General features: G+C 38.8%; 1 protein-coding gene and 1 non-coding gene across 4 annotated transcripts; both read right to left on the reverse strand.

The window, feature by feature from the left end:
- Positions 1 to 1,525: 1,525 nt before the first annotated feature.
- TMCO5A (transmembrane and coiled-coil domains 5A) lies at positions 1,526 to 26,971 on the reverse strand. Of its 3 annotated transcripts, none has more exons than XM_028147445.2 (12): positions 26,884 to 26,971; positions 26,275 to 26,319; positions 16,149 to 16,298; positions 15,599 to 15,722; positions 14,967 to 15,017; positions 13,892 to 13,963; positions 9,828 to 9,884; positions 9,326 to 9,385; positions 8,833 to 8,897; positions 7,646 to 7,703; positions 6,119 to 6,159; positions 1,526 to 1,904 (listed from the first exon to the last, which is right to left on the reverse strand). In XM_028147445.2, the coding sequence occupies exons 2-12, from the start codon at positions 26,307 to 26,309 to the stop codon at positions 1,706 to 1,708; spliced, it is 912 nt and encodes a 303-aa protein (XP_028003246.2). In that variant the 5' UTR covers positions 26,310 to 26,319; positions 26,884 to 26,971; the 3' UTR covers positions 1,526 to 1,705. The 3 variants fall into 3 exon arrangements, with proteins under 3 accessions (XP_028003246.2, XP_028003247.2, XP_028003248.2); XM_028147446.2 differs by lacking the exon at positions 26,884 to 26,971 and adding an exon at positions 26,753 to 26,877; XM_028147447.2 differs by lacking the exon at positions 26,884 to 26,971 and having other exon boundaries at positions 26,233 to 26,319.
- Positions 5,645 to 5,748, reverse strand: LOC114232074 (small nucleolar RNA U13). The gene has a single exon (XR_003618114.2). It is a non-coding gene; the product is annotated as a small nucleolar RNA U13 (small nucleolar RNA).

The following is a 26,971-nucleotide window of genomic DNA, read 5'->3' on the forward strand; positions in this document are numbered from 1 at the left end:
TTTATTTTCAAAGGCCACAGAATCATTTTCTACAGTAATGATGTTACATGGGGGAAACTGTTTTGCTAACTTTCCCTACCTTCTGGGAACAGGTTAGATTTATTTTTATTTATTTGTATTGCTGGCCCTCCTTACATTCTGAGCAGACATCTGCGCTCTGAATTCTCTCTCTCAACTACTGTATTCTGGGTATGACCCCCAAATGTAGTCAGCGTTTTCCTTTACTTTAACCAACAAAAAGGAGAATTCTGAGGTTTTTAAGCCTGCAGTAGGAATTTGCATTCTCTGCAATAACTTTTGAGCTGTTTTCTCGGCATTATTCTACTTAGCTACAACAAAAAAATATGTAGTGATGAGTAATGAAATAGGCATGAAAGAAAAATTTTAAAAAGTTTTCTTAAATGACTCTGAAGCTTCAGTGTGTTAAAGTGCATTTTCTTTCATGATTCCAAGTTTCAATTCATGAGTGTAGAGGGCATGCATTTCTTGCTGTATCATGCGGCAGGATGTTGGTAAATGGAAGCTGGCCACACCTTATCTTTCCCTTCCATCAAGATGTAGTTCATTTTAATGCAGCGTTGGCCACCCCGTGGGAAAAAACTGCCAGATTCCACTGGATCCCAGAATTCCATTGCCATTCATTACAGGATTAAGTGGTGGGGAGAATGTAGAACTTATTGACATTGTGGAGGGTATTTCCATTTAGGGTGCTGGGTAAATAACTCAGAGTTCATTGTATTGTCAGCCTACAGGTATTTGTGCATTACTCTACGCACACAGAAACAGCTTTGGTGTTCTCTGAAGCCGGGAGTTAGGAATTTACTCATTACATGAAATTTACCAGATTAAGATAGTTGGTCAATTGTTTGGTATTTCTATTTGATTGCTTCTATTTAGTTACTTCTATTTGGTTGCTTCTACTTAAAATATTCATCTTGGGTAGAAGATCCTTTTAGTCTTTCAGTAAAGAATGGCTTTGCTAACACACGGTCAGCTGACTTAGTGCTTGGTATGTCATTCCCTGTCTCAGACTAGCATGGATCTGATCTCACCTATTGGACATACATAGGCATGGGAATCCCTCCTCAATTTTCTCTATTGTGGGACGCATCATGTATGCATGTGATATATTTGTCTCTCCTTCCTACCTTCCCAAGGACATCTTGTCACTAAGAGGAGAATGCCCTTCAAAGAGAGAGGAGAGAGATGAAACCCAGTAACATTGCTTTGAGGCTTCTGGATCCAACCATGCCTGAAGCCCAGATTTTTAGTTCCATGAGGCAATAATTTTTTTTTTATATAAATTCACAAATTAGCTTAAGTGAAGGTCACTTGCAACCAAGGAGTTCTAACATAAGTAGTGAGCAATCTTCTGCGTTGCAGGGATCCAGTTTCTTATATTGTTAAGATTCACCAGAAGAGTTGATAAACGCTAACTTTGCTTAGCATCCATGACATTATTCTAAAAATGGTCTAGTTTGTTTACTGTCTGGTACTGTTTAGCTTATCCATATAGCCACAGAAATCTATTGACAGAGCTCTTTACTGGGCAAGGTCAATCTTGGAAAGACAGTATGGGGAGGAAAGGTAATCAAGTAGGCAAACCTCACGGGGAAAACGGAAGAAAACCTTTTCCCTCCTCAAGTTCTGCTGTCTCCTAGACTGACACCACTTGATTCTTTCGCTCAAGGATATTTCTTGGGGATCAGTGGGGTAGCATGTCCTCTGTCTCAAGCGTGAGAGATGGAAACAGGAAGCTTCTTAGCTTCCACAAGATGCCCCTGCCCAGTACCTTGGGCAGTAGGTTGATAAGTACATCTGGATTTATAAAACTTATATGGAAAAACAAGTAGCCCAGAAGTCTGATGAAAAACAGGGCGGTGAAAAAGGAGTATCGAAAAATCCTGCAAAGAGAAAGCCAAGAAACTGTTAGCTAGAGGTTAGAAAACCTGAAACAAAATAATAAGTCATATGTAAATGCATGTCTAGCTCCTTCTTGGTAGTCAGATGTCTCCCACTCATTGTTGCTTTTATTCTCAACAATCCCTTATAAAGGCAGCTCCTACCCATAGCTACTCTCTCCTATCACTGTGTTTTACTTTCTTCTAGCATTTCTCACTGTCTGAAATTTTGTTCCTTTATTTTTTGTTTTATTTTTGAAAATTGTTTTACAAAGTAGTGGTACCAAATTATACCTCACCAGCAAGATGTATGTTTCTGTGAATCTGCATCCTCCCCAACACTTAATATGATCAAATTAAAAAAAATATTGGCCAATCAAATGGATGTAAAGTAATGCCTCAGCATAGTCTTGGTTTTTATTTTTCTGATGAACAATGATGCTGAACATCTGATCATAGGCTTATTGGTCTTATGTGCTTTCTCTTGCCTGTTTACCTAGTAGGTTGTTTGGGCGTTCTTATTAATTATAGGAGTCCTTTATATCTGATATAAATCCTTTTCCATTGTGTGTATTTTACTATCTTCCCTCTACTTTATAACTTTCACTTGCTCTAACGTATGAAAGAACAAAAAAATATTAATTTTAATAAAGTCTAGTTTATCAGCCCTTTCTTTAATTAGAATCAATGCTTTTTGTGTCTTTTTTTTAAATAATTCCCTACCTGAAGGCCTAAGAGATACTCTTTTATTAAGAGTTTATGATTAAAAAATATGTCCACAAATTCTTTGATATTTTTCCCTTCAAGAGATTCCCCTCCATTGGAATGCGGACTGGACTTAATGACTTGTTTCAAAAGAAGAGAATATTGTGGAAGTGACAGTGTGTGACTTCCCAGACTGCACGCTAAAGACAGTGCAGCTTCCTCTTTACGCTTAGGAGGAAGCCAGCAGTCATGCTGTGAGGACACACAATCAGCCCTGTGGAGAGGTCCACGAGATGAGGAACTAAGATCTCTTGCCAATAACCAATAAAATTTGCCAGATGTGTGTATAAATTACCTTAAACATTGACCCTCTAGTCCCAGCCAAGCCTTCTATGACTTTGGCCAACATCTTAACCGTAACCTCCTAAGAGGCTCTGAGCTACAACCATCAGCTAGGTGGTTCACAAATTCCTGACCCTTAGAAACTGTGAAATAACAAATGTTTCTTATTTGAAGCCACTAAGTTTTGGAGTGATTTTTTTTTTCCTTTTGAAAATCTTTATTTTATTTTTGCCATCACCATTTATCCCCTCTATGCCCTCTTCCACCTCCATCCACCCTCACAATCACCACACTGTTGTCCATGTCCATGAGTTCTCTCTCTTTTTTCTTTTTTTGCAGCGGTAGATAACTAATGCCCATTTTTTTTGGTTTTGTTTTGTTTTTGACATTTCAGTCCTCAATACATCTGGACTTGCTTTTTGTATATACTGAACAGTAATAATCTGATCTTATTTTATAAATATGGATAACCATTTTTTCCTCACCATATTTATTGAACAATTCTTTCTTTCCCCTCTGACATACAATCACTGTCACATATCAACATTCTATAAGTGCACTGTTTCAGAACTTTTTGTTTTATTTCATTGGTCAATTTTCTAAGTCCTGTGAAAATACTACACAATCAAAATTGCTGTAGCTTCATAGTAATTCCTGGAAGAGCATGTTCCCCACTCCTTGCTCTTCTTTAAAATTGCCCAGGTTATTTTTAATCCTTACTCTCCCATATACAGTATTTTTTAGAACTTTATTCAAGTGCATGAAAGATCTTTTGGGGAGTTTGGAATTGAATTGACTATTTTAAAAAATATATATTTTATTGGTTTTTTTTTGTTTTTGTTTTTTTTTACAGAGAGGAAGGGAGAGGGATAAAGAGTCAGAAACATCGATGGGAGAGAAACATCGATCAGCTGCCTCTTGCACACCTCCTATTGGGGATGTGCCCGCAACCACGGTATATGCCCTTGACCGGAATCGAACCCAGGACCCTTCAGTCCGCAGGCCAATGCTCTATCCACTGAGCCAAACAGGTTAGGGCTGAATTGACTCTGTTAATAATTTGGAGACAATTGATATCTTTATGATGTTAAGGCCTCCTATCCATAACTATGGTATTTCTCTTTCACTCATGTTACTTTTAATATTTCCTGATAAATTTTTATAAATTTCCCTATGGTATTCTTTATTTCTTCTTTAACTGGTGTATTATTTTGCACTTGTGGTTTTAAAATGATTTGCAGGAGGAAATGTCCACCGTTTTTGTTTGTTTTTGTATTACCTTTATATACCTGTGCTGGGCTTCCTCCTGCCCCAGGACAAATTCACTACCTACTTTCACCCACCAGTCAAAAACAGCCCTTTCCCGCCAGCTTTTAAAGTTTTCCTATAGAGTTAATCTTGGTGACAGGATCCAGGATCCATTCTAGTACAGCATCTTGGTCAGAATTAGAATCAGAAGCCCTTTACAAGGCTCTTCCCACCACTCTCCCTGAAGCTGGATATAACATTCATGAGAAGGTTTTGCGATGACGTCTCTGGGATGACATTTCCAGGGAAAATCCCAGGAATAACCTAGCTTTCTTATCTCTTGAGTCAGTGCTCCACAGGATGTCGGAGCAGAACAAAAGGAAAGACATTTGTAGTTTGATGTGATGAACTAGACTTGCAGGATGTTGTGAAGCTCTCTTCTGGATACCAACTCTCTGTTGAAAGTATTACATATGTCCCCTTTTTTTCCCCACCGACCCCCTCCAGCCCACCCCCACCCCCTGCCCCAGGCCCTCACCATCCCACTGACTATGTCCATGGGTTATGCATATAAGCATACAAGGTCTTTGGTTGATTACCTCCCACCTACCCACCCTCCCCTGCCTTCCCTCCGAGATTCCGCACTCTGTTCCATGCTACCATGTCTCTGTATCCATCAGTTTATTTTTTTAATTAGATTCCACTTATGAGTGAGATCATGTGATACTTGTCTTTCTCTGACTGACTTATTTCACTTAGCATGATACTCTCCAGGTCCCTTCATGCTGTCTCAAAGGGTAAGACTTCTTCTTTTTTACTGTTGCATAGTATTCCATGGTATAAATATACCACAGCTTTTTTATCCACTCATCTACTGATGGGCACTTGGGCTGTTTCCAGATTTTGGCTATTGTAAATTGTGCAGGCAATTCCAGGCTGGGTACTGGTATTAAAGTATAGGTGAAGAAATTCTGCTAGTTGTTCAGAAAACTTTATATTTAGAGATATCAAAATAAGTAATGCATCACTTATCTGGTAGGAAAATTTCCAGACAATTGAAGCTAACCTTTAAGCACCAATAATTTCATGTTAACTATTTTGATGGAAATCTTTTTATATCCTATTTCAAACCACTTCAAATATATGTTTCTCTATGCCTTCTTAAACAGATTATATAGAACACAATTTGACCTTTTCTTGGAAATGCAAGGGCTTCATGAATACCAATTTTACTTTGCTATCACAGTGAGTCCCTCAGAACTAATAATATCCACTCAGTTGTTTAAATCTTGAGTTCTTATTTAGTTTAACACGTATTTTTGAGCAATTTTTATGTGCTGGATAGTGTTAGGTGCTATCTCTTTTCATAGTCATTTCTCTCTCTCTTTTATGTGCTGTTAGGCAGTAGTATACTTGCATTTAGAAGTTCTCTCCCCATTTTTTTTCCATGTCAGAGGGGTAATGTGCTGACATTGCAACAAGGTTTGAAGGAGGAATATTGTACAAAATAGCATGAAAACCCAATCATCATGCTTATGAACCACAGAATGGTCTCCCCATTTTCAATCTACTGATGCTACTGGGGAACTAGATACATCAAGCTAATTCAAATTGTTAAAGGGAAAATGGAGTAAGATGAGATTTGCTGTATCTGTTTTAGGTGAATGATTCTTGTTTCTGATGGCCATTAGGCCATTATTTTCTAATATTGGAAAGTTGAGATTAGTAATTGCCTTTGAATAAAGAAGTCATAACATTAGAACTGAGAAACATAGTCATCTATGATATTAATTTGTTGACTTAACTGTTTTTGTATGTGTGTGTGTATACAAGGTTCTCCTTGTCTAGACTTTGCTTTCTGCCAGGATGGCTAAGCATAACTTCCAGTTTTCCAGGAAGTGTACTCAAAGATATTTACTTACCTTTTACAGAACCATATTCCCTTATTTTGGAGAGAATTAACCTGGGAGAAGAAGGAACATTGATAAGCAATTTCTGGAAGCTACCATCACTGTAAAATAATATTCAGTGAACATTAGTTAATGTTACATAATATTTAGGTAATATCTTATATTTGAATATGCATAAATAGATAGATGGAATATTAAAAATGTTTTATTGATTTTTAGAGAGAAAAGAAGAGGGGAAGAGAGAGAGGAAGGTGGGGAGAGAGAGAGAGAGAAGAGAGAGAAACATTGATGTGAGAGAGAAACATTGATCAGTTGCTTCTCACATGCACTCCGACTGGGGAGTGAACCCACAACCTGGGCATATGCCCTGACTGAGAATAAAGCTGTCGATCTTCAGGTGCATGGGGCAATTCTCAACAAACTGAGCCGCACAGGCTAGGGCAAAAAATGAAAATTTAAAAGATAAAAAAATATATATATATAATTTTATGCTTGCTTTTTACATACTGATAGGAACAAATGAAGGCATAGAAAGGTAAAGCATGTTGCCAAAGATCAGTGTTCCTAGAGACCAGGCGTTCTGATTCTGGGCTCTTTCAGGTGCACCCTTACCTTCTCCTTAGCCAGTAATCCTTACGAGAAGTTACAGGCTTTGAAAAACATACAAACTTATTCAAAGGGATAAGTTTTAAAAGTTATAAAAATGTAAGGGTGACGATAGAGCCTGAATTTCTGTGGTATCTCTATTCTAAAATATTTTCTTAGTTATTTCATTTTAGTTTTAACTTTTAAAATAAAAATATGTACAGAAATTATAATTATTCAAAGTGGGGGAAGTGAGGCTCACAGAACTGGAATTAGAAACTTTCTGGGATACAGATTTGGTTGCAGCTGGAGTGAGATCAAGTGGCATGCTAGCTGGACAGTTGCACAGGCAGCCTCTCTATAAAGATTGCTCAAACATCATAGGTCAGAAAACCATTATGGGATTGATAATCTTGATAAAGATAACTGTTTTTCCTCTGACAGGTGGTCAGAGGGAACACTGATAGCCACTGGAAGTAGATGGTGGGACACATCAGGGAGCATGCCAAGCTTGGTTCAAGAGAGGTTAATTTCAGTTTTGTTTGATGCTCTGTGTTGTGAAAGATTCAGGACCATGTTGGGCTCATCAGGAAAGAGTATGTGGTTGTGGGAGATGGAAGGAATGAGTGTTTATGTGTCGTGTGCTGGACTCCTCTCCATAAAGCGTGCCCTCAGTTATATGTTCCTTCTTGCTTCCATTCTGCATTCCCTTAAGTCTTAGGCTAGTTTCTTTCAGAACATGTCATTTGTGTGTCTACAAAAAGAGTGAAGACAATTGTTCCTCAGCACCCTCTTTGCTTGTTTAGATTTGGAATTCCTTGGAATGATGTTTGGTACTATTCTTGGAAAATACACATGGGAAGATTGGTAGATGATTGGTGGCTTGTGGTATTTAGGAAACTCCTTTGAGAGGCAATGGCACTGAGAGAAGCTGAAGGGGCAGTGAGTGCTTACCTTATTATTTTGGCTGTTATACCCTTTTCTTGACGAGCTCATGCTCAAGACTTTTGATCTTGGGGAAAAGAACCAAAATAGTGATTGAATAAAGTACACTCAAATATTCATATTATGGTTATTTAAAAACAAATTTAGATTCTTGTTTTTAAATAGCTGTCCACTATTGTAGCTACATGTAGATATTTACATTTAAATTAATTTAAAAAATCAGTTCCTCAGTGACAACTCAGTAGGTGACGAGGTTCTACCTTTGGATAGCACAGAAAGGTCTCATGGGCAGCCTTGTTCTAGGATCTTAGCTTAGAAGTCAAGCCATAGCTAACGCTCAAGAAGAAGGTGGGCAATCTTGAAGGTTTCCTTTAGAGGTGAGGATCTCCCAGTACTGGTACCCTTACCCCCAGGCCACAGTGAGTGAGTATTTGGGCTATTTAGAGGCCAAATGCAGTTTGGGTCTCCTTCTCTTGATTCCCAAGATTCCAAACTATTTAATAAATAGAAATACTTCTTGACTAAATTTAGATTTGACTTATAAGGAGGGTCAAGAAATGGAAGTGAGATTTTCGGTTTTGGTTTCTCACCATTTAGAGTCTTATTTATCATTTCTACTTTTTAAATTTTGTTTCCTCTCCATCACTATGTATCCCTCTTATATCCTCTTCCACCTCAACCCATCCCTGCCCCTCATTTCTAATTTTTAATGTTCATAGTTTAATATAGTTTGAGTTTTATACTATGGTAGCTTTAATGTTTGTCTAGGGATTAGTTTCATTTTTATCCCATATGGTTTTGTTTTCATATATTTGGAGGAAGTAAGGATGGTATTAAGTTTTAAGGCATTTTCTGTAATATATAAGAAAATGCCTCAACTTATCAAGGTGACTGACCAATAAGCCTTTCTAAAACATATGTTTTTGACCTTAATATAAACTTGAATAATTGATAATATGATACACTTATAAAGGGAGATGTGTTTCTCAAGTCTTTTAAGAAGAATGGGAGGAGGACCTGCACTTTAATGTTGGTGTGGTTTAATGGAGGTCCACCAGATCACTGGCAGGGAAAGCTGTGATGTTGGGGCACCCTCAATTCCAACTAAGAACTGGTCAGAGAAATGTTTGCTCTGACCCAGGCTGAGATGGAGTTACCACTAAAACCAGGATGTTCCTTTGTTTGCCAAAGCTCACACTTCTCTCTCAAGGAAACGAGTCTCTAATTCTTCTTCTATTTTCCTCAAAGTTTCCTGGTACTTCTTCAAAGGGAAAGAAAAGAAACCACAGTTACTAATGAGAAGCTTTATGCTTTTTCTAATCATAATAAGCATGTATTATTACATTGTAACATGAATGTTTGGTATTCCTCTTGCCCCTTTGTCTGCTTTCCCCACCCCCACCCCACCACTATTGATCTCTCACTACAATTCACCATTGGGCAGGACCCTGGGGTAATAGGGATTATAAATAGGCAAAGTGCTCATTATTAATTTAAGAGCAGACAGGTTGGGAGACCATGGCAGCAATAGAATTATATTAGTGGTGGTGATTCGAGGGCCCTGAAGTCTTTTGTAATACCACCTTGAAGAGTTAAAATTGTTCGAGATAGTATTCTTTGAAAAGCCTGGTTACATTTCATCCTGTGCCTTAACAAACCCTTTGCTAGCCCTTTACTTAGGAGCTATACCTTTATGCAGAGGGCCTGGTCTTCACAGAGCTGCACCACAAATGCAAAGTCTTCCATTACCTGAGAAGCCAAAATTCAGTTTTAAAGTTCTCTCAGCAAATTGCTATAAGAACAAGAGTATGCTTGTTTCATTCTACATCAGGACCCCAAATGTGAATTGTTCTAAGTATGTTTTAGCTGTATATATGTACTCATTTCATTTTTTTTAGGATAAACAAGCGGTAGTTTCCAATCCCAACGGGAAATATTTGGGAACAGTTGGAGAAGAATATATACTAATTTGTTGAATTTATGGATTATGGAATGTACCCTGTAACAATGTCAGAAAGAAGTAAACCTAGGGGACTGAATTAATGTTTCTTCCTCTCCCCTACGGCCCCCTCATGGTCTGGATCTGGAATCCTATTCGAACTCAGTCATTTGAGGAATGCATTAGACGGTCTGACCAAGGATCAGGTTTCCCTTCCTTTGGGAAAAGTAACGTTGAAATTCCTGCCGTTACCTTGGTCAGCTTCTTCTCTTGGTCAGCACAGGAAGCTTCCAGCTGCTGTAACTTAGCCTGTAGAAAGGAAAGGAGATTGGTAATACAGCAAAGTGAAAACCAGAGGGGACCCCATTCTGAAATGCTCTCTCGAAGGTGGCTGGAGTACATCAGGCCAGATTGCAGATGTCTTTTTGATGGAGGAGCCAAACCATCCAGCATCCTTTGCAAGCTGCCTGGGGACCTGCTTTTCTAAACTTTTGACCTCTTCTATCCATCAGTGCTGCCTTCACCCCTAAACTTCAATTCTCAACTTCCTTTTTAGCCTTTTCTCTTAGGGAAAACATCAATCTTGAAAAAGTTCACTATTCCTTTTCCTTTTATAAATTGCTCACTCTCTCCTCACTCTCTGCATCCCTTCATCCCTCTTTTCCTTCCTTAAATATTTGTTGAAAGCCAATTCTCTATTGGCCACTATGCTGGAGTGACAGGAGGGGGCAGGAGGAGCACTGAAGATACAGGGGTGATAGGATTGATCGGCTCTCTGCCTCTCGGAGCTGACATTCTAGTTGTGGGACATAACAAATAAGTCGACATGATAATGATAAGTGCTATGAAGGAAATGAAAACAGAGTAATGTGGTGAGAGTGAGTGATGGTGTAAGAGCTATTATAGGTGGTTGGCTGAGGCCTCTCTGATGAGATGCTATTTGAGCTGATGTCTAAGTGATAAATATTAGATAAATGGATATCTGGAAGAAATATGTTCCATGCAGAAGTTACAGCAAGGGCCAAGACTGTGAAGTAGCACAATTTGGTGTGTATGGAAAGTTATGTGTCTGGAACATAAGAGAGACTGGTAAGAAGAAAATGAGGTAAGGAATGTTAGACACGGATGAGATTCTGTGGGGTTTTATAATTTCTAAAATTAGTTTGATTCTTTATTCTAATTGCAGTGAGAAGCCAGGAAAGATCTTGAAGTAGTAAAGACACAATCTGATTTGTGTTTTTTAAAGAGGACTTTTCTATGCGTGGAACATTGCTTAGGAGTAAGAGTAGAAGCAGGAAGACTAGGTAGGAGGCTAGTGTGAGAGGTTATGGTGCCTTGCAAAAGGGTAGTAGCAGTAGACAGAGAGAATTGGGTGCAGTTGGGGTTTATTCTGTAGCTAGAGCAGACATGACTGCATATCCCTCCTTTTATTTTCAACCCTATTGTTCCCACTTTCATCTAGGTACCATTATTTCACATCTGTACTCTTCCAACAGTTCCTTTCCCTTCTAATCAATTACATCCAGGGCCAGACAACCAAATGTGCTCAGGACTCTATTTTCAAGACAGTGATGTGAGTCACAAGGAGTTGAAGCAAGCATCCTATTAAACTGCTGAACTGATCACCCACATGCAAGAGGACCAGAAGCAAAAGAAATGCTGTATATTTCATAGAATTAGAGATATCACCTGATGATTCTAAGACACAGGTGGGCAAAAGGGAATGATTCAAGTGGTTAATAATCCTCTAGAACTCTTTATCACTGGGCTGATCATTGCCAGGAAAAATTAGCCATTGTTCTGACAATGCCTGGAACTCTTTATCTATTGTCTATCAGCTCAGCTCACCTGACATAGCCAGCACAGCCAGACTTAAGGTGTCACCACTAGATTCTGGCTGGGTTACTGTCAGAAAAACTTGTTCTGGAGAGAAGAAGGAAGAAAAACTCCTGACTGCTGTAGTTATATGGCAAAGGAAGTCAAGGGGCTTCATAATCCTTTCTAGTCTGAGCTCTAATTTCTTCCCAATGTACACTATACCTGCAGGCCCCAGATTTCTTTCTTTCCAGATAAATTTCCTGGATAAGCATGGCCAAGCAAGTTTACTTGGTAGATTTGGACTTCCTGTGTTTTTTTCAGTCATCAACACTAATTGGCCAGCGGAAGATAGGGGAGTAATTCCCTGTTCTTTCATTTTCTGTTTCTATTTTTAGTGTGTTCATATCTTTGAAGATTTCATACATATGGTACAGTGTGGGCTTAAGTGTGGTTTTAAGAAACTAAAGAGAAGTTAGAGAAGGCAAGGACAAAGACTAATTCTATAGAAAGTATTTAGAATTTTATCTGCTCTCTGAAGAAAATAAATAAGTCTTTAATTAATCTTGTCTTTGATCAGATGGTTGTGGTTGTGCCCAGATACTTAGCTTTGGAACAAAATCAGAGAAATGCCAAGCACTGTGTGATGAGCTTAGTAGGTAGAGGTCACTATATACATCATATAGACAATAGGGATACTTTTGCCATGCTCAGAAAATAACAAAGTCTTATCACTCCAAGTAAATAAAGCAAACTCTGAGATGTGGATGGAAGGATGGACTTTTCTTTTTATTGTTGTCAGTATTATAGATAGTTCCCATTTTCTCCTTTCTTGCCCCCCTCCACCCAACCCTGCCCCACCCCAGGTCTTCCCCTACTATGGTCTGTGTCCATGGGTTATGCATATATGTGTATATATATATGATCGTTGGTTAATCACTTCCTGGCCCCTCCATCCCCTTCCCCATGGAGATCTGTTAAATGTGTTCCATGCATCCATGCCTCTGGACCTATTTTGTTTGTCAGTTTATTTTGTTCATTAGAGTCCACATATAAGTGATATCATGTGATATTTGTCTTTTTCTAACTGGCTTATTTTGCTTAGCATAATAGTCTCCAGGTCCATCTATGCTGTCGCAAAGGGCAAGAGCTCCTTCTTTTTTAGAGCTGCATAATATTCCATTGTAGGTTACAAAATATTTATTTATTTTTTTTAAATTTCTTTATTGATTAAGGTGTCACATATTTGTCCTCATCCCCCCATTCCCATCCCACACCCCTCCCCACGGATGCCCCCACCCCCCTGTTGTTCTTAACCATTGGTTAGGCTCGTATGCATCCACACAAGTCCTTTGGTTGATCTCTCCCCGCTACCCCCACTCTCCTCTACCCTCCCTCTGAGGCCCGACAGTCCGATCGATGCCTCCTTGTTTCTGGGTCTGTTCTTGTTCATCAGTCTATGTTGTTCATCATTTCCCCTAGATGAGTGAGATCATGTTTTACTAAAAATATACTTATAAGAACCGAATGTGAGACGAGCAATAATAGTTATGCTGACAGGCAAATGAATCAGTCTGTAGTGAGTTTCTTTCTGGACCAACAGATCTTTTGAGACCCAATTTCAATGTCCACCAGTTCCTTATGTGTACATGTCAGCACTGACTTTTCAGTTCTGGATGGTGAACAAATGGTGATAATGCAGGTCCGACTCCCTCTGATTTGGTCTCACCTGGACCCAGGGGTGCGGCCTCACCCGACTCAGGGGCGCACAGCTTCACCCGTACCCAGGACCCAGCATCACCTGGGCCCCGGGGCGTGTGGCCTCACCCGGACCCAGGGGTGCGTGGCCTCACCCGGACCCGGGATCCAGCCTCACCCAGACCCAGGGGCGTGCGGCCTCACCTGGTCGGTTACAAAATATTTAAGTGAACAATTGAACAAATTCTTTCTGGATTGGAATTATTGGCAAGGTGTGTGAACTGTCTAATGCATAGTAGATTTACAAATCCTAATTCTTCCTCTGAATTCATACATATATTTCAGTCAGAATTTAAATAATTACCTTAAAATTATGTGACTTTTAAAAGTTTTAGCCCTCCAAAAAAAGGAAAAAATATTTTATCACACAAATATTTATATACAGAACCTCATTCAATCTTCAAATCGAGGCTGGCAGTAACTGATTAAATTGCCCAACTTCATACATCAACCACACTAAATGCTGGGGCCAGGATTTAAACTACAGACTTCAACTACCTCCAATGTTATATATGTATTTGTGCTCTGCTTTTCCTGATGGAAGTGAGAACAAAATACGTGGCTTCAGAGTGAAAATTCTTACTAACGGCAGAGTAGAATTCAGCATTCAGTGGCTCTGTCTTAAGCTTGACAGGGACTAAAACTACAAACAATTCATTCCAACCTTGACAATTGTTTCCACTTGAAAGCTTATTTCCTGGTCACATACCCCAAACCCATTTAAAATAGTTTTTTTTGTTTACCTGTGACTCTTCTGGGGTTCCCTCTAGATTGCCTTTTTCAGACCTGGTTGCTTTAGGTGATTTTCTTGTAAGCTATGGTTTAAAAAAAAACAAGGGCATTTCAAAGAAACAAAAATACATCAAATTAAAAGTTACAGAAGACAAAGGCATTTTCTGATGTATGGGGGCTAGTAACTTGGTCTTGATAAAAACTGCCAAGAGCCCTAGCTGGTTTGCTCAGTGGTTAGAGCACCGGCCCACAGACTGAAGGGTCATGGGTTTGATTCTGGTCAAGGACATGTACTTCAGTTATGGCTCAATCCTGGCCCAGGTCAAGGAGTTTATGGGAGGCAACAATCGATATGTCTCTCTCGTGTCGATGTTTCTCTCTCTCTCTCTGTTTCTCCCTCACCCTTCCACTCTCTCTAAAAATCAATGGAAAAAATGTCCTCAGGTGAGGTTTAACAAAATGATAACAACAAACAAACAAACAAACTACCAGGAGATGGTCCCTTGGTGGATACACAGGAACATCTTAATTCTACTTTCATCTTCTCACTAGTCTTAGCCACCAAAGCTAGAGTCCACTCAAAACAGGAGTACTCCCCTGAACCCAATTTTGGGTCACTCAGGGTTGCAGGCATGGGTCATAAAGTGGGGTAATCATAGGAAATCCACTGTACTCTGAGTAGAAGTTGGGGTAGAGGGAATGCCTGGACAAGGGAAAGGGAATTCTTGGAATTTGTTTTTTAAAAGTCTCTGATGAAAGTAAAATTAACTTCATCACAAATGCTCCAGTCAATTACTTCAACCAAGTGTCTGTTGGAATCCCTTTTCTTGTGGTAGAATGAAGAACCCATGGGATCACTGAATACCTTGGATATCCCACCCGCTGCTCTGACCTGGTGCTTCCAGGGAGAATCAATGGCATTTAAGTCATGAAGCTCAGCCTCAAGAGAGTGGAGCAGGAGTAGTACCCACCCCCAGCTCAGGCCTCCCTGACATCTGGGTTCCTCTATAATGATTTTCCCTCCTTGCCTCTTTGATGACTGGGAATGATGTGGGGACCCTGGGGAAACACAGCACTTCATCCTACCTTTCTTTGAAGTTCTTCTATACTGTGGACCAGAGTCTCATTCTTCCTTTCCTGTTGAAAGCGGTATAGTGTAAGTGTGCATCTATACACCACCATCCTTCTCTATTCGGTGGATTGTTCTTCATTTCACCCCAGTGATATTTTCCTGCAGTAACTCTACCTTGCTTCATAAAGCACCTGTGGTTTGATCTCAATATATACACACCAACTTTCCAGAGACAGAGATACCCACATGTAGGGCCTACCAATATTAAACGTTATCAAAGAAACTCTGCCTTCCACACATCCCTTTCTATGCATAAACCCATTCTGCCATGGATTTTTTTGTTTGTTTGTTTTAATTAAATACGTTTAGTTCTTCTTTTTCAAATTTATTATTGACACTATTACAGATGCCTCGGTTCCCCTTCCCCCTTCCCCAACTTCACCCAACCCTCATCCTCCTCCTTCTGGCCATCACCACACTTGTCTATGTCCATGGGCTATGCATATACTATGTTCTTTGTCCGCCATGACTTTTCAGTTGACTCTTCTTTGAATAAAAAAAGGGAGGGCTAGCCTTTCTGACAATTGATGAGGGACAGGATGAGGAATAAAACTTATCCAATGGCGCTCCCCAGCTTCTAGCTTACAAGTCTATCTGTTTCTTCTTCCAGCTCCTGCAAGGCTCTTTCCCTTTCCAGTGCGGTGCAGTTTTCCTTCTCCCACTCCTCATCTTCTGCCGAATCTCTGGTCTGAGTGATCTCACTTTCCAGCCTGAATGGCACAAGCACAAACTGTGAGAAGCTGACAGTTTCAGAACTGATAAAACACAGATATCAGTTTTAAGGGTACTTCAATGACAACAAATACAAATCTCAAGTTTAGAACCCTTCTTTCCTGGATCCTTAGAATCAGATTCACTTTAAAGGTAGGAGAAGTAAGACTCCCCTGCTTTCCAACTCACACACACAATGTTCTTCCTACTCAGGTAAGTGTCACCTAGTCTCTTAGAAATCTGCTAGAAACTTACCATATTTCAGGGCATAAGCCAAAGAGAAATGCCAAAGAATGAAGAAGGAAGTTTTTGCTATACAAGGTAGAGGTCTCTAGAGCAAGCTGGAAAATTCAGTTATGTCTCTTCTTCACCCTTCTCCCCTCTTTTTAGATTGGGAGTTTCACATATGAAACCCTAACACTCACCTCTGAATCTCATCTTCTTTCTCGTGGATTTTGAGGAGAAGTTCCTGATTTGCTTCGTCTATTCTCTGCATATCCTTTTCAAGGTCCATGTTCAAACTGTTGATGTTCCTCTTTGACTGGGCCAGTCTTAAGATTTCCACTTTCTTTGACCTATAGGCTCAGCCCCCCAAATGAACAAGGGCCAGTTATCTTAAGATCAACAAACTTTGGGCTAAAGGGGATATCTAATAGACCCATAATTCTTTAATATCACTCTTTCTGGGAGCAAGCCTTTTATTTCTCATTCTTAAGAAATTATATTTCTTAATCATGCTCTACAAACTCAGTCAGCAATGGAGCTCTTTCCTCAAGCTTTTTCGTCCAGAGTGTTCCACTCTGATTCCAGGAGAAGCTTTGCTTCCCTAAATCTCCTAGGGTATTGCAGAGAATGGTTTCTCATACACATTTTTCACAAACATCTGCTCATACAATACACTTTTATTGAGTACTTTTCAGGCAGCTGGCACATCACTATGGTTGGGCCGAGCTTTGTGCAGATCCACAAGAGGTTTCCACCAGCAGGTAGGGCTTTAGTCTTCCCCTCCCTCCCATCTCAAATTTTCTCCATTGCTTACTAGAAAGCTTGAGAACTACCATGGGAAATCACGCCATTGAGCACATAAATATGACTAAAGCATTCACTTTTAAGAATGCAAACATTGGAGAGAAACCAAGATGGCAGCATAGATAAGCACCTAAACTGCTGCCTCGCACAACAATTTCAAAACTACAACTAAAAGACAGAATGGACATCATCCAGAACCACAAGAAAGCTGGCTGAGTGGAAATTCTACAACTAGAAGGAAAGAGAAAAGCTCACGTAGAGTCAGAGGAGCTGCAAAGGGCTGAGGTACAAAGACACGCGTGCAGAGAAGACGGACTGCTGAGGTTGCCACTGGCTTTCCCTAGCATGAGGGAGTCGGAAGCTCCCAACTGCACTGAACCCCAGTTCCGACTGCACTGAACCCCAGTTCCGGGCGAGCCCCTGGGGACCCACACTCTTATGGGGGGAATCTGGACTGTCAGGCGGAAACTCAGGGGAACCGTGAAAGGCAAAGGTCTGGAGGCATGTGCACAAGGGCAGGGCTGATGGGAAGCCAAGACTGTCTGCTCAACCCTGACACTCCGCCCCATCCAAGTTGAGCACAGAGGCTTTTGCAATTTTGCAAGTCTAGTCCCATAAGGCTGTCTCCAGCACAGAAGTTCTGCTGGTGTAGACACAGCTGATTCTCATAGCCAATTGGCCTGGAGGTCAATTCCTCCCAGTGATACCAACAACAATCAAGACTTAACTACAACAAGGCTGTACACACAGTCCACAAAGGGGTGCACCCAAGAGTGTTCACCTCAGGTAACTGGGGAGGCCGACCCACTGGGCCATATAGGACACCTAGCACACAAAGCTACCCTACCAACTCAGGGAAGCAGCGAAAATGCAGAGACAAAGAAACAGATCACAAATGAAAGAAATGGAGGAAAACAAATGACTGGATATAGAGTTCAAAACCACAGTTATAAGGTTTTTCAAGAATTTCCTAGAAAAGGCCGATAAATTTAGTAAGACCCTCAAGGATATGAAAAAGGACCAACTAGAAATTAACCTTTTGCACTCGGATGTTGAGTGTGACTTGACACGGTTAGCATTAGAATAAAGGAATCGAGAAAAAAGCAAGTGAGTGCAAAGGGTTAAACATACACTGACTGAAATAAAAAATATTATACAGAGACCCAACAGCAGACTAGAGGAATGAAATAATCAAGTCAAAGATTTGAAATACAAAGAAGCAGAAAACACTCAACTGGAAAAGCAAAAAGAAAAAAGAATCCCAAAATTTGAAAGATAGTGTAAGAAGCTTCTGGGACAACTTCAAGCGTACCAGCATCAGAATTATGGGGTGCCAGAAGAAGAGAGAGAGCAAGATACTGAAAACCTATTTGAAAAAATAATGACTGAAAACTTCACCCACCTGGTGAAAGAAATAGACTTACAAGTCCAGGAAGTGCACAGAACCCCAAACAAAAGGAATCCAAAGAGGACCACACCAAGACACATCATAATTAAAATGCCAAGAGCAAAAGACAAAGAGAGAATATTAAAAGCAGCAAGAGAAAAACAGTTAATTACTTACAAGGGAGCACCCATACGATTGTCAGCTGATTTCTCAACAGAAACTATGCAGGCCAGAAGGGAGTGGCAAGAAATATTCAAAGTGATGAATAGCAAGAACCTACAACCAAGATTACTCTACCCAGCAAAGTTATCATTCAGAATGGAAGGTCAGATAAAGAGCTTCACAGATAAGAAAAAGCTAAAGGAGTTCATCACCACCAAACCACTATTATATGAAATGCTGAAAGGTATTCTTTAAGAAGAGGGAGAAGAAAAAAATAAAGATAAAAATTATGAACCACAAATACATATCAACAAGTGAACCTAAAAATCAAGTGAATAAAAAATCTGAGGAACAGAATAAACTGGTGAATATAATAGAATCAGGGGCATAGAAAGGGAGTGGGCTGATAATTCTCAGGGGGAAAGGGGTGTGAGGAGTACAGGAAGAGACTGGACAAAAATCATACACCTATGGATGAGGACAGTGGCGGGGAGGTAAGGGAAGAGGGTGGGGTGGGTACCAGGTGGAGGGGAGCTATGGGGGGGGGGATGAGAAACAATTGTAATAATCTGAACAATAAAGATTTATTAAATTAAAAAAAATAATGCAAACATTGGTGACATCAGAGGAATGGTATTGTGAGAGGTTCCCCCATTCTCTCCCCTTAAAGTTACAACCATTTAAACAGCTATAATTCGACAAAGGATTCCCTGCTCAACACACAAACATGTCTGAGAGACAGGCACACTGAAACTTCTGAAGGTGGGTGAGTGGGAGTGAGCTAGGGAGGAGGGAAGGGAGAAGCGTGGGACAGTGCCACTGACTGACAGCCTGCAGCTCACTGTTGGTCTTGGGAGAGGGGAAGAACCAGGCTGCTGCCTGCACTCCCTGAGCTTAGAGAAGCAAGGTGATACTGTTAGCTCTGGCAGAGTGATTGGTGCACGCTGTGGCTACACCCATGACCCAGGTGGAGGCAGAGCACAGAGGTTACTGTAATTGTCTGGCAGCTGTCATTGCCAGGCAGAAAAACAAAGCCCATGAGCCTGGCCACTTCCCTTCATCCACCCAGAGTTCGCTCCCCGTCACCCTCTCAGAGCTTGCAGCAGGCCCCAGAAGAGGCTCTAGTGGTGAGTGCTGGGCTACAGAGCACATTGTATTCAACCCTGAGAACTGGAACAATGGAGGTATTTTTTCCCCTGAGTGGTGGGCACATGCTGCTGCTGATCCCTGTGACAGGGGGTAAAGATACAGAAGTGATATCTGGCAGTCACCATTACTGGGGGCGGGGGGGAGGAAGACAAAGCTACAAAGGTGTCAGGTGGTCTCTCCCAGCTCATCTCACTCCCACTCATTGTGGCTACACTGTTGGCAGAGGCTGGTTGCAGGGTACAGCTTGGCACATTCCCCCATGGGGGTGGTGCCCTGAGACCAATGAGTCCTGATCACAAAGGAGATGCCCACCTCACTAGGGAATAAAGGGCATTTTTCACTACCCTCAGAGATCACAGAAAAAAGATAAAACTGCTATAGGAAATCCCAGAAGCCAGAGCAGTGCAAGAGAAACTAAAAAACCTTCAGTGCTTCAGTGCCCCTAAATGGAAAACAAAAGAAAGCCTTCTCCTTATCAATCTACTAGAGAATGCCACTCTTAATTATATAATTCCTTCAGATGCCTAGACAGTGAAGGAATCGATCAAATACCTAAAATAACCAAAGTAATGAGGTAGCTCAGAAAGAAAACGAAAAATCTCCAGAAAATAAATGTAAAGACAGAAATATGTGATTTCAATGACAAAGACTTCAAGATTTCAGTTCTGAAAAAAACTCAATGAGACACAAGAAAACACAGAAAGATGAACAAAATGAATACTTTACCAGAGAGATTGAAACTTCAAAAAAGAACCAAATAGAAATTCTGGAGATGAAGAACTCAGTAAAAGACATGAATGATTAGCATGCTGAGGAAACAGAGATGACTAGATGGAGGAAAGAATTAGTGACATTGAAGATAGAAATCTAGAAATGATGCAGATGAAACAAGGGATTTGAGAGTAAAAAACAAACAAAAAAACAAAAGCTGAAAAAAACTACAAGAACTATCTGACTTCATCAGAAAGAGTAATAGGTTTACCAGAAGGAAAAGAGAGGGACAAGGCAATAGAAAGCCTATTCAAATATTTGATGAAAACTTTCCAAACCCATGGAGAGAGCTAGATCCTTGAATCCAGGAAGCAAACAGAACACTTAATTATCTCAATCCATAAAGGCCTTCTCCAAGGCACATTATATTAAAATTGTCAAAAATTAATAACAAAGAATTCTCAAGCAGGCAAGGGAAAAGAAGACAGTAACATGTTAAGGAAAGCCCATTAGATTTATCAGCATAAACCCTACAAGCTAGGAGAGAGTAAAATCAAATATTTAAACTATTGAAAGAGAAAATCTACCAGCCAAGAATAATATATCCAGCAATGTTATCCTTTATACATGAAAAAAAATAAAGGCTATTCCAGACATACAGAAGCTGAGAGAATTTATCACCACAAAATGAAGTGGGTTAATTACACCTGAAACAAAACTATGAGTAAGGGTTAATTACATCTGAAACAAAACTATGAGTGGGTTAATTACATCTGAAACATAACTATGAGTGGGTTAATTACATCTGAAACATAACTGTCTAGTAATCAGCAGACAGAAGCAGTCTGATTATTAGACAGACAGAAGCAGTATATTGTAACCCTTTTTCAGAAATTGGTATTATACATTTAAAAACAAATTTTATAGGAAGTAAAAACACTAAAAATGAAGAGAAGGCAAAGACAATATTACTGTAATTTGGAAATGGACTCACAGCAAAAATAGAGATAATTTGTGACAATAAAAACATGAAAGGGAAGGAGGTAAAGGTCTGAATTTGCAAAGGGGAATGGAGATAAAATGCATTCAGAAGAAAAAGGACTTTCTTTTGCATATACCCAATGGTAACCATATACAAAAAAATAAAAAATAAAAAATCTAAAACTGAGACACATTAGTTAATAAAAAGAGAAAACAGAGAAAAAAAATCATAGAATACCACCAAACTAAAACAACAGACAGACACACAAGGGAAAAGAAACAATGGAGACACAGAATTATCAGAAAACAAAAGATAAAGTGGTTATAGGAAATCCTCATACATCAATAATCACCCTAAATATGAATGGACTGAATTTAGCAGTAAAAAGGCAGAGGAACAGATTAGATAAAAAAGCAAAACCCAATCATATGTTATCTTTAGGAGACATATTTTAACTGTAAGGACAGATATTGACTCAAAGTGAAAGGGTGGAAAATGATTTTTTGAGCAAATGAGCAGAGAAAAGTGGATGCAGCCATACTTACATCTGACAAAATAGATTTTAAGAAGTAACAAGAGACAATGGTGGACATTTTATAATGATAAAGGGAACAATACTTCAAAAAACAAACATACACTTTTCAACATACATACACCCAACCAGGGAGCACCAAAATATATAAAGCAACTACTAACAGAATTAAAGGGAAAAACTGACAAAAACACAGTTTTGGTAGGGCATCTAAATACATCATTGACAGCTATGGATATATCATCCTAACAGGAAGTCAATAAGGAAATATTGGCTTTGAATGACACATTATACCAAATGGACATAATAAACATTTACAGAGCCTTTTATCCCAGAACAACAGTTATACATTCTTTTCCAGTGCACATGGAACATTCTCAAGGACAGACCATATTTTGAGATGCAAAACTAGCCTCAACAAATTTAAGAAGATTGAAATTATACCAAGTATGTTCTTGTAGTTTTTTTCATCTTTTGTTTGTTGTTTGTTTGTTTTTTACTTTCAAATCCCTTGTTTCATCTGCATCATTTCTAAGTTTCTGTCTTCAATGTCACTAATTCTTTCCTCCTTCTAGTCAACTCTTTTTCCTCAGCTTGCTAATCATTCATGTCTTTTACTGAGTTCTTCATCTCCAGAATTTCTATTTGGTTCTTTTTTAAAGTTTCAATCTCTCTGGTAAAGTATTCATTTTGTTCATTTATTTTATTTCTGAATCCATTAAACTTTCTGTGTTTTCTTGTGTCTCCAAGTATGTTCACAATGTTCTGAATCTGGGAATCAACTGCACAAAGCAAGGGGGGGATACCACAAATCTGTAGAGATTAACAGCATGCTACTATAAAACAACTGGGTCAAAGAAGAAATAAAAGGAGAGATAAAAAGATCCATAGAGACAAATGAGAATGAATATGACACATCAAATTATTGAGATGCAGCAAAAGCAGTAATAAGAGGGAAGTTTATATCATTACAGGCTATCAAGAAACAAGAAAAATCCTAAATAAACAACCTAATATTACATCTTAAAGAACTAGAAAAAGAAGAAATGCAGCCCAAATTTAGCCAAAGGAAAAAAAAATAAAGCAGAATTAAATAAAACAGAGAATAAAAAGACAATACAAAAAATTAAGGCAACAAAAAGTTGTTTCTTTGAAAAAATTAATAAAATTGACAAACCTTTGCCTGGACTTACTAAAGAATATAGAGAAAAGACTCAAACAAAACCAGAAATGAAAGAAAAGTAACCACAAACATCACAGACATACAAAGGTTCATACACAAATACTGTGAAAGCCTATATGCCACCAAACAATAACCTAGAAGATCGAGCAAGTTCTTAGAAATATATAACCTTCCTAGACTGAATCAGAAAGACCTGGAAAATCTAAACAGAATGACGATCAACAGTGAGGAAATTGAAGCAACCATCAAAAACCTCTCAAAAAGTAAAAGTCCACGGCCAGATGGCTTCACTCATGAATTCTACTAAACATTCAAAGGAGATTTAATACCTATCCTCAAACTCTTTCAAAACATTGAAGGAGAGGCAATACTTCTTAACACATTTTATGAGGCCAACGTTATCCTGATACCAAAATCTGGAGAGAATAACACACCAAAAAGAAAGCTACAGATGCAAAACTCCAAAACAAAATACTAGCAAATTGGATACAACAATACATTAAAAAGATAGTCCATCACGATCAAATGGGGTTCATGCCAGGAGCTCAAGGATAGTACAACATATGCAAATCTATCAATATGATACACCTCATTAACAAAATAAAGGATAAAAATCATATGATCTTATCAATAGATGCAGAAAATTAATTTGACAAGATATAATATTCAATTATGATTCAAATACTCAATAAAATGAGTGTATAAGGAAAATATCTCAACGTAATAAAGGCCGTATATGACAAACTGTCAGCTAATGTCATACTCAAGATGAAAAAGTGAAAACTTTTTCTCTAAGATCAGGAACTCTCACCACTGCTATTCAACATAGTACTGGAAATCGTAGCTGGAGCAATCAAGCAAGAGAAAGAAATAGAAGTTATCCAAATTGGTAATGAAGAAGTAAAAATGTTACTTTTTGCAGATGGCATGATTCTTTATATAGAAAACCCTAAAGACTCCAGCTAAAAACTATTAGAAACAATAAACAAATAAAATAAATTTGCAGTATACATAATAAATCTACTAACAATAAAATTTCAGGGTAAGAAAAAAATAATTCCCTTTGCAATTGCAACAAAAAGAGTAAAATACCTAGGAATAAACTTAACAAAGGATGTGAAGGACATATACACTGAAAACTATAAGACATTATTAAAAGAAATTGAAGAAGATACAAAGAAACAGTAACATATTTTGTGTTCATGGATTGGAAGAATTAACATAGTTAAAGTGGCCATATTACCCAAAGCAATATACAGATTTAATGCAATCCCCATTAAAATCCCAATGGCATTTTAAAAATAAACAGAATAGCCGGCTGGTGTGGCTCAGTGGTTGAGCATTGACCCCTGTATGAATCAGGGGGTCACAGTTCAATTCCAGGTCTGGGCACATTTCCCAGTAGGGGGCATTCAGGAATAGCTGATCAGTGATTCTCTTTCATCATTGGTGTTTCTATCTCTCTCCCTCTCCCTTCCTCTCTGAAATTAATAAAATATATTTAAAAAAATAGAACAAAAAATCATTAGATTTGCATGGACCCACAAAAGCCATAGAATAGCTAAAGCAACCAGGAGTAAAAAAGAACAAAGCCAGAGGTATCACACTCCCTGACGTCAAATTATACTACAAAGTGACAATAATCAAAACAGCATGGTATTGGCAGAAAAACAGACACACAGACCAATGGAACAGAATTGAGATTCCAGAAACAAATGCACAGATATATGGGCAAATAATCTTCAACAAAATAGCCAAAAGCACACAATGGAGAAAAGAAAGCCTCTTTAATGAATTGTCCTGGGAAAATTGGAAAGCGGCATGCAAAAGAATAAAACTAGATTGCTATCTGTAACACAAAAATTAGCTCAAAATGGATCAAAGACCTAAATACAATACTGAAACAAAAAATTACGTAAGAGAAAACATAGTATGGGCCTTGATCTTAGAGAAGATTTTATGAATTTGACTTCAAAGGCAAGAGGAATAAGAGCAAAAATGAATGAATGGGACTCTATCAAGCTAAAAAGCTTCTGCACAGCAAAATAAACTTTCAACAAAATAAAAAGGTAACCAACCAAATAGGAAAAGATATTTGCAAACAACACCTCCAAGAAGGGTTTAATATCCCAAATACATAAAGAACTCATACAAGTCAACAACAAAAAACAATTCAATTAAAAAATGGTAAGAGGACCTGAACAGTCACTTCTAAGAAGACATACAAATGTCCAACAAATATATGAAAGAAAAGATGCTCAACATCACTAGCTATTAGGGAAATGCAAATATAAACTACAATGAGCTATCATCAATAAGACAAGTAACAGTAAGTAGAGATATTGTGGAGGAAAAGGAACCCTCATTCACTGTTGGTGGGAATGTAAATTGGCATAGCCACTATGGAAAACAGTATGGAGGTGCCTCAAAAATTAATAATAGAGTTACTATATGACCCAGCATCCCTGTTCTCAGTACCTACCCAAAACATTTGTAAAGATAGATATATCCCTATGCTCATTGCAGCATTATTCACAGTAGCCAAGACATGGAAACAACAGAAGTGCTCTTCCATAGATGATTGGATAACGAAGATGTGGTACAAATATACAATGGAATACTTTTCAGCCACAGGAAAAAGCTGAAATATTGTCATGTGCAACAACATGGATGGATCTTGAGAATATCATGCTAAGTGAAATAAATCAGACGAGAAAAGTTAAGAACCCTATGATATCACTCATATGTTGGATATAAAACTGAAAACAACAAATAAACAAACAAGACAAACAAACAAATAAAAACTCATAGCCACAGATAACAGTTGGTTGTTACCAGAGGGGAAGGAGGGTGGGGAGGAGGTACTAAAGGGTAAAGGAGGTCAAATATATGGTGACAAAAGGAGATTTAACTTTGGGTGGTAAACACACAATGCAATATACAGGTGATGCATTATAGAATTGTACACTGAAACCTATTTACTTACCAATGTCACCCCAATAAATTTAATAAAAAATGCAAACATCTTTTTTGAACTAAATTTGCAAAAAAGAATGGTAACACTGGAGTAGTCTAGAAAGGGTGCTTGGCACATGTGAAGCTCTCAATAAACTTTTCCTTGGTTTGTCCTTGATATTATTAACCAGAATTAAGGTAGTGCGACAAAAGGACTTTTGAGTAGGAATGGGATGATTTTGGAAAAGAAAGTCCTACCCTGGAAAGCTGGCTTGGATAGGAAATTTGCAAATGTTCTCATTTCAGGTAGGCATAAAGTCCTTGGGGTGGAGTACAGTGGGAGACGGATAGATAAGAGTAGAAGAAGAAAGGGAGATTAGAAGACGAGGGAAAGCACCAATAGCAGACCTGCTTCATACCTTGGTCCTTGGATGTGGCTTTGCATAATCATGATTACTTACTCATAATCTAGCTGATTTTCCTTGTGTTCTTCCATTGTTGATTCCCTAAAATACCAGCAGAGATGTTTCTAATGAATTGGCGAAATGGGTTTATGTATGAAACACAGAGTAACTAGCTAAGAGTCCAAAATATAGGAACAAAATTAAATTAACTGGTTTTCTCCCTTCAATCCTCACATTTTGGCCATGACAAAGCCTAGCCTGTTGATTCTTCTGCCCGTATCTGATTATGCCTTAGTAAGGATACAGTGAGGAGATAGGGATAATGCTGGCAAGTTAAATATATGTCCTGCTAGTAGGTATATTCAGAGATGGATCACCAACCCAAAACATTTGGAAGTTTTTATACAGAAGTAAGAATAAAGATTATCCATTATTCTTCCCTCCCTTTTTGCTCTAGGTCTTGCTGCTTTTTTTAAGGCCCCAATGAGAATGGTGTGCATAACCACCCTAAAAAGTAATCTCTCTGCTCTCTTGCCTGGCCTCTGCAGGAATCTCTCTATATTAAGATCTTTGAGATTAAATTGGCTAAGAAAAACCAAGCCAAAGTTTTTGGCTCATTCTGCCCCTTAGTTTCCTCTTTTACTTCATTTCTTCAACAAGCTCTACCTCCCCTCTGATGTATATGATCGTTCTGATTCTGCCCTAGTCAATTTTCTTCTGAAGAGTCTAATCTTTTCCCACTGGAACTATCCAG

This window comes from Eptesicus fuscus, chromosome 5 (genome assembly GCF_027574615.1).
Source record: "Eptesicus fuscus isolate TK198812 chromosome 5, DD_ASM_mEF_20220401, whole genome shotgun sequence".
NCBI lineage: Eukaryota > Metazoa > Chordata > Mammalia > Chiroptera > Vespertilionidae > Eptesicus > Eptesicus fuscus.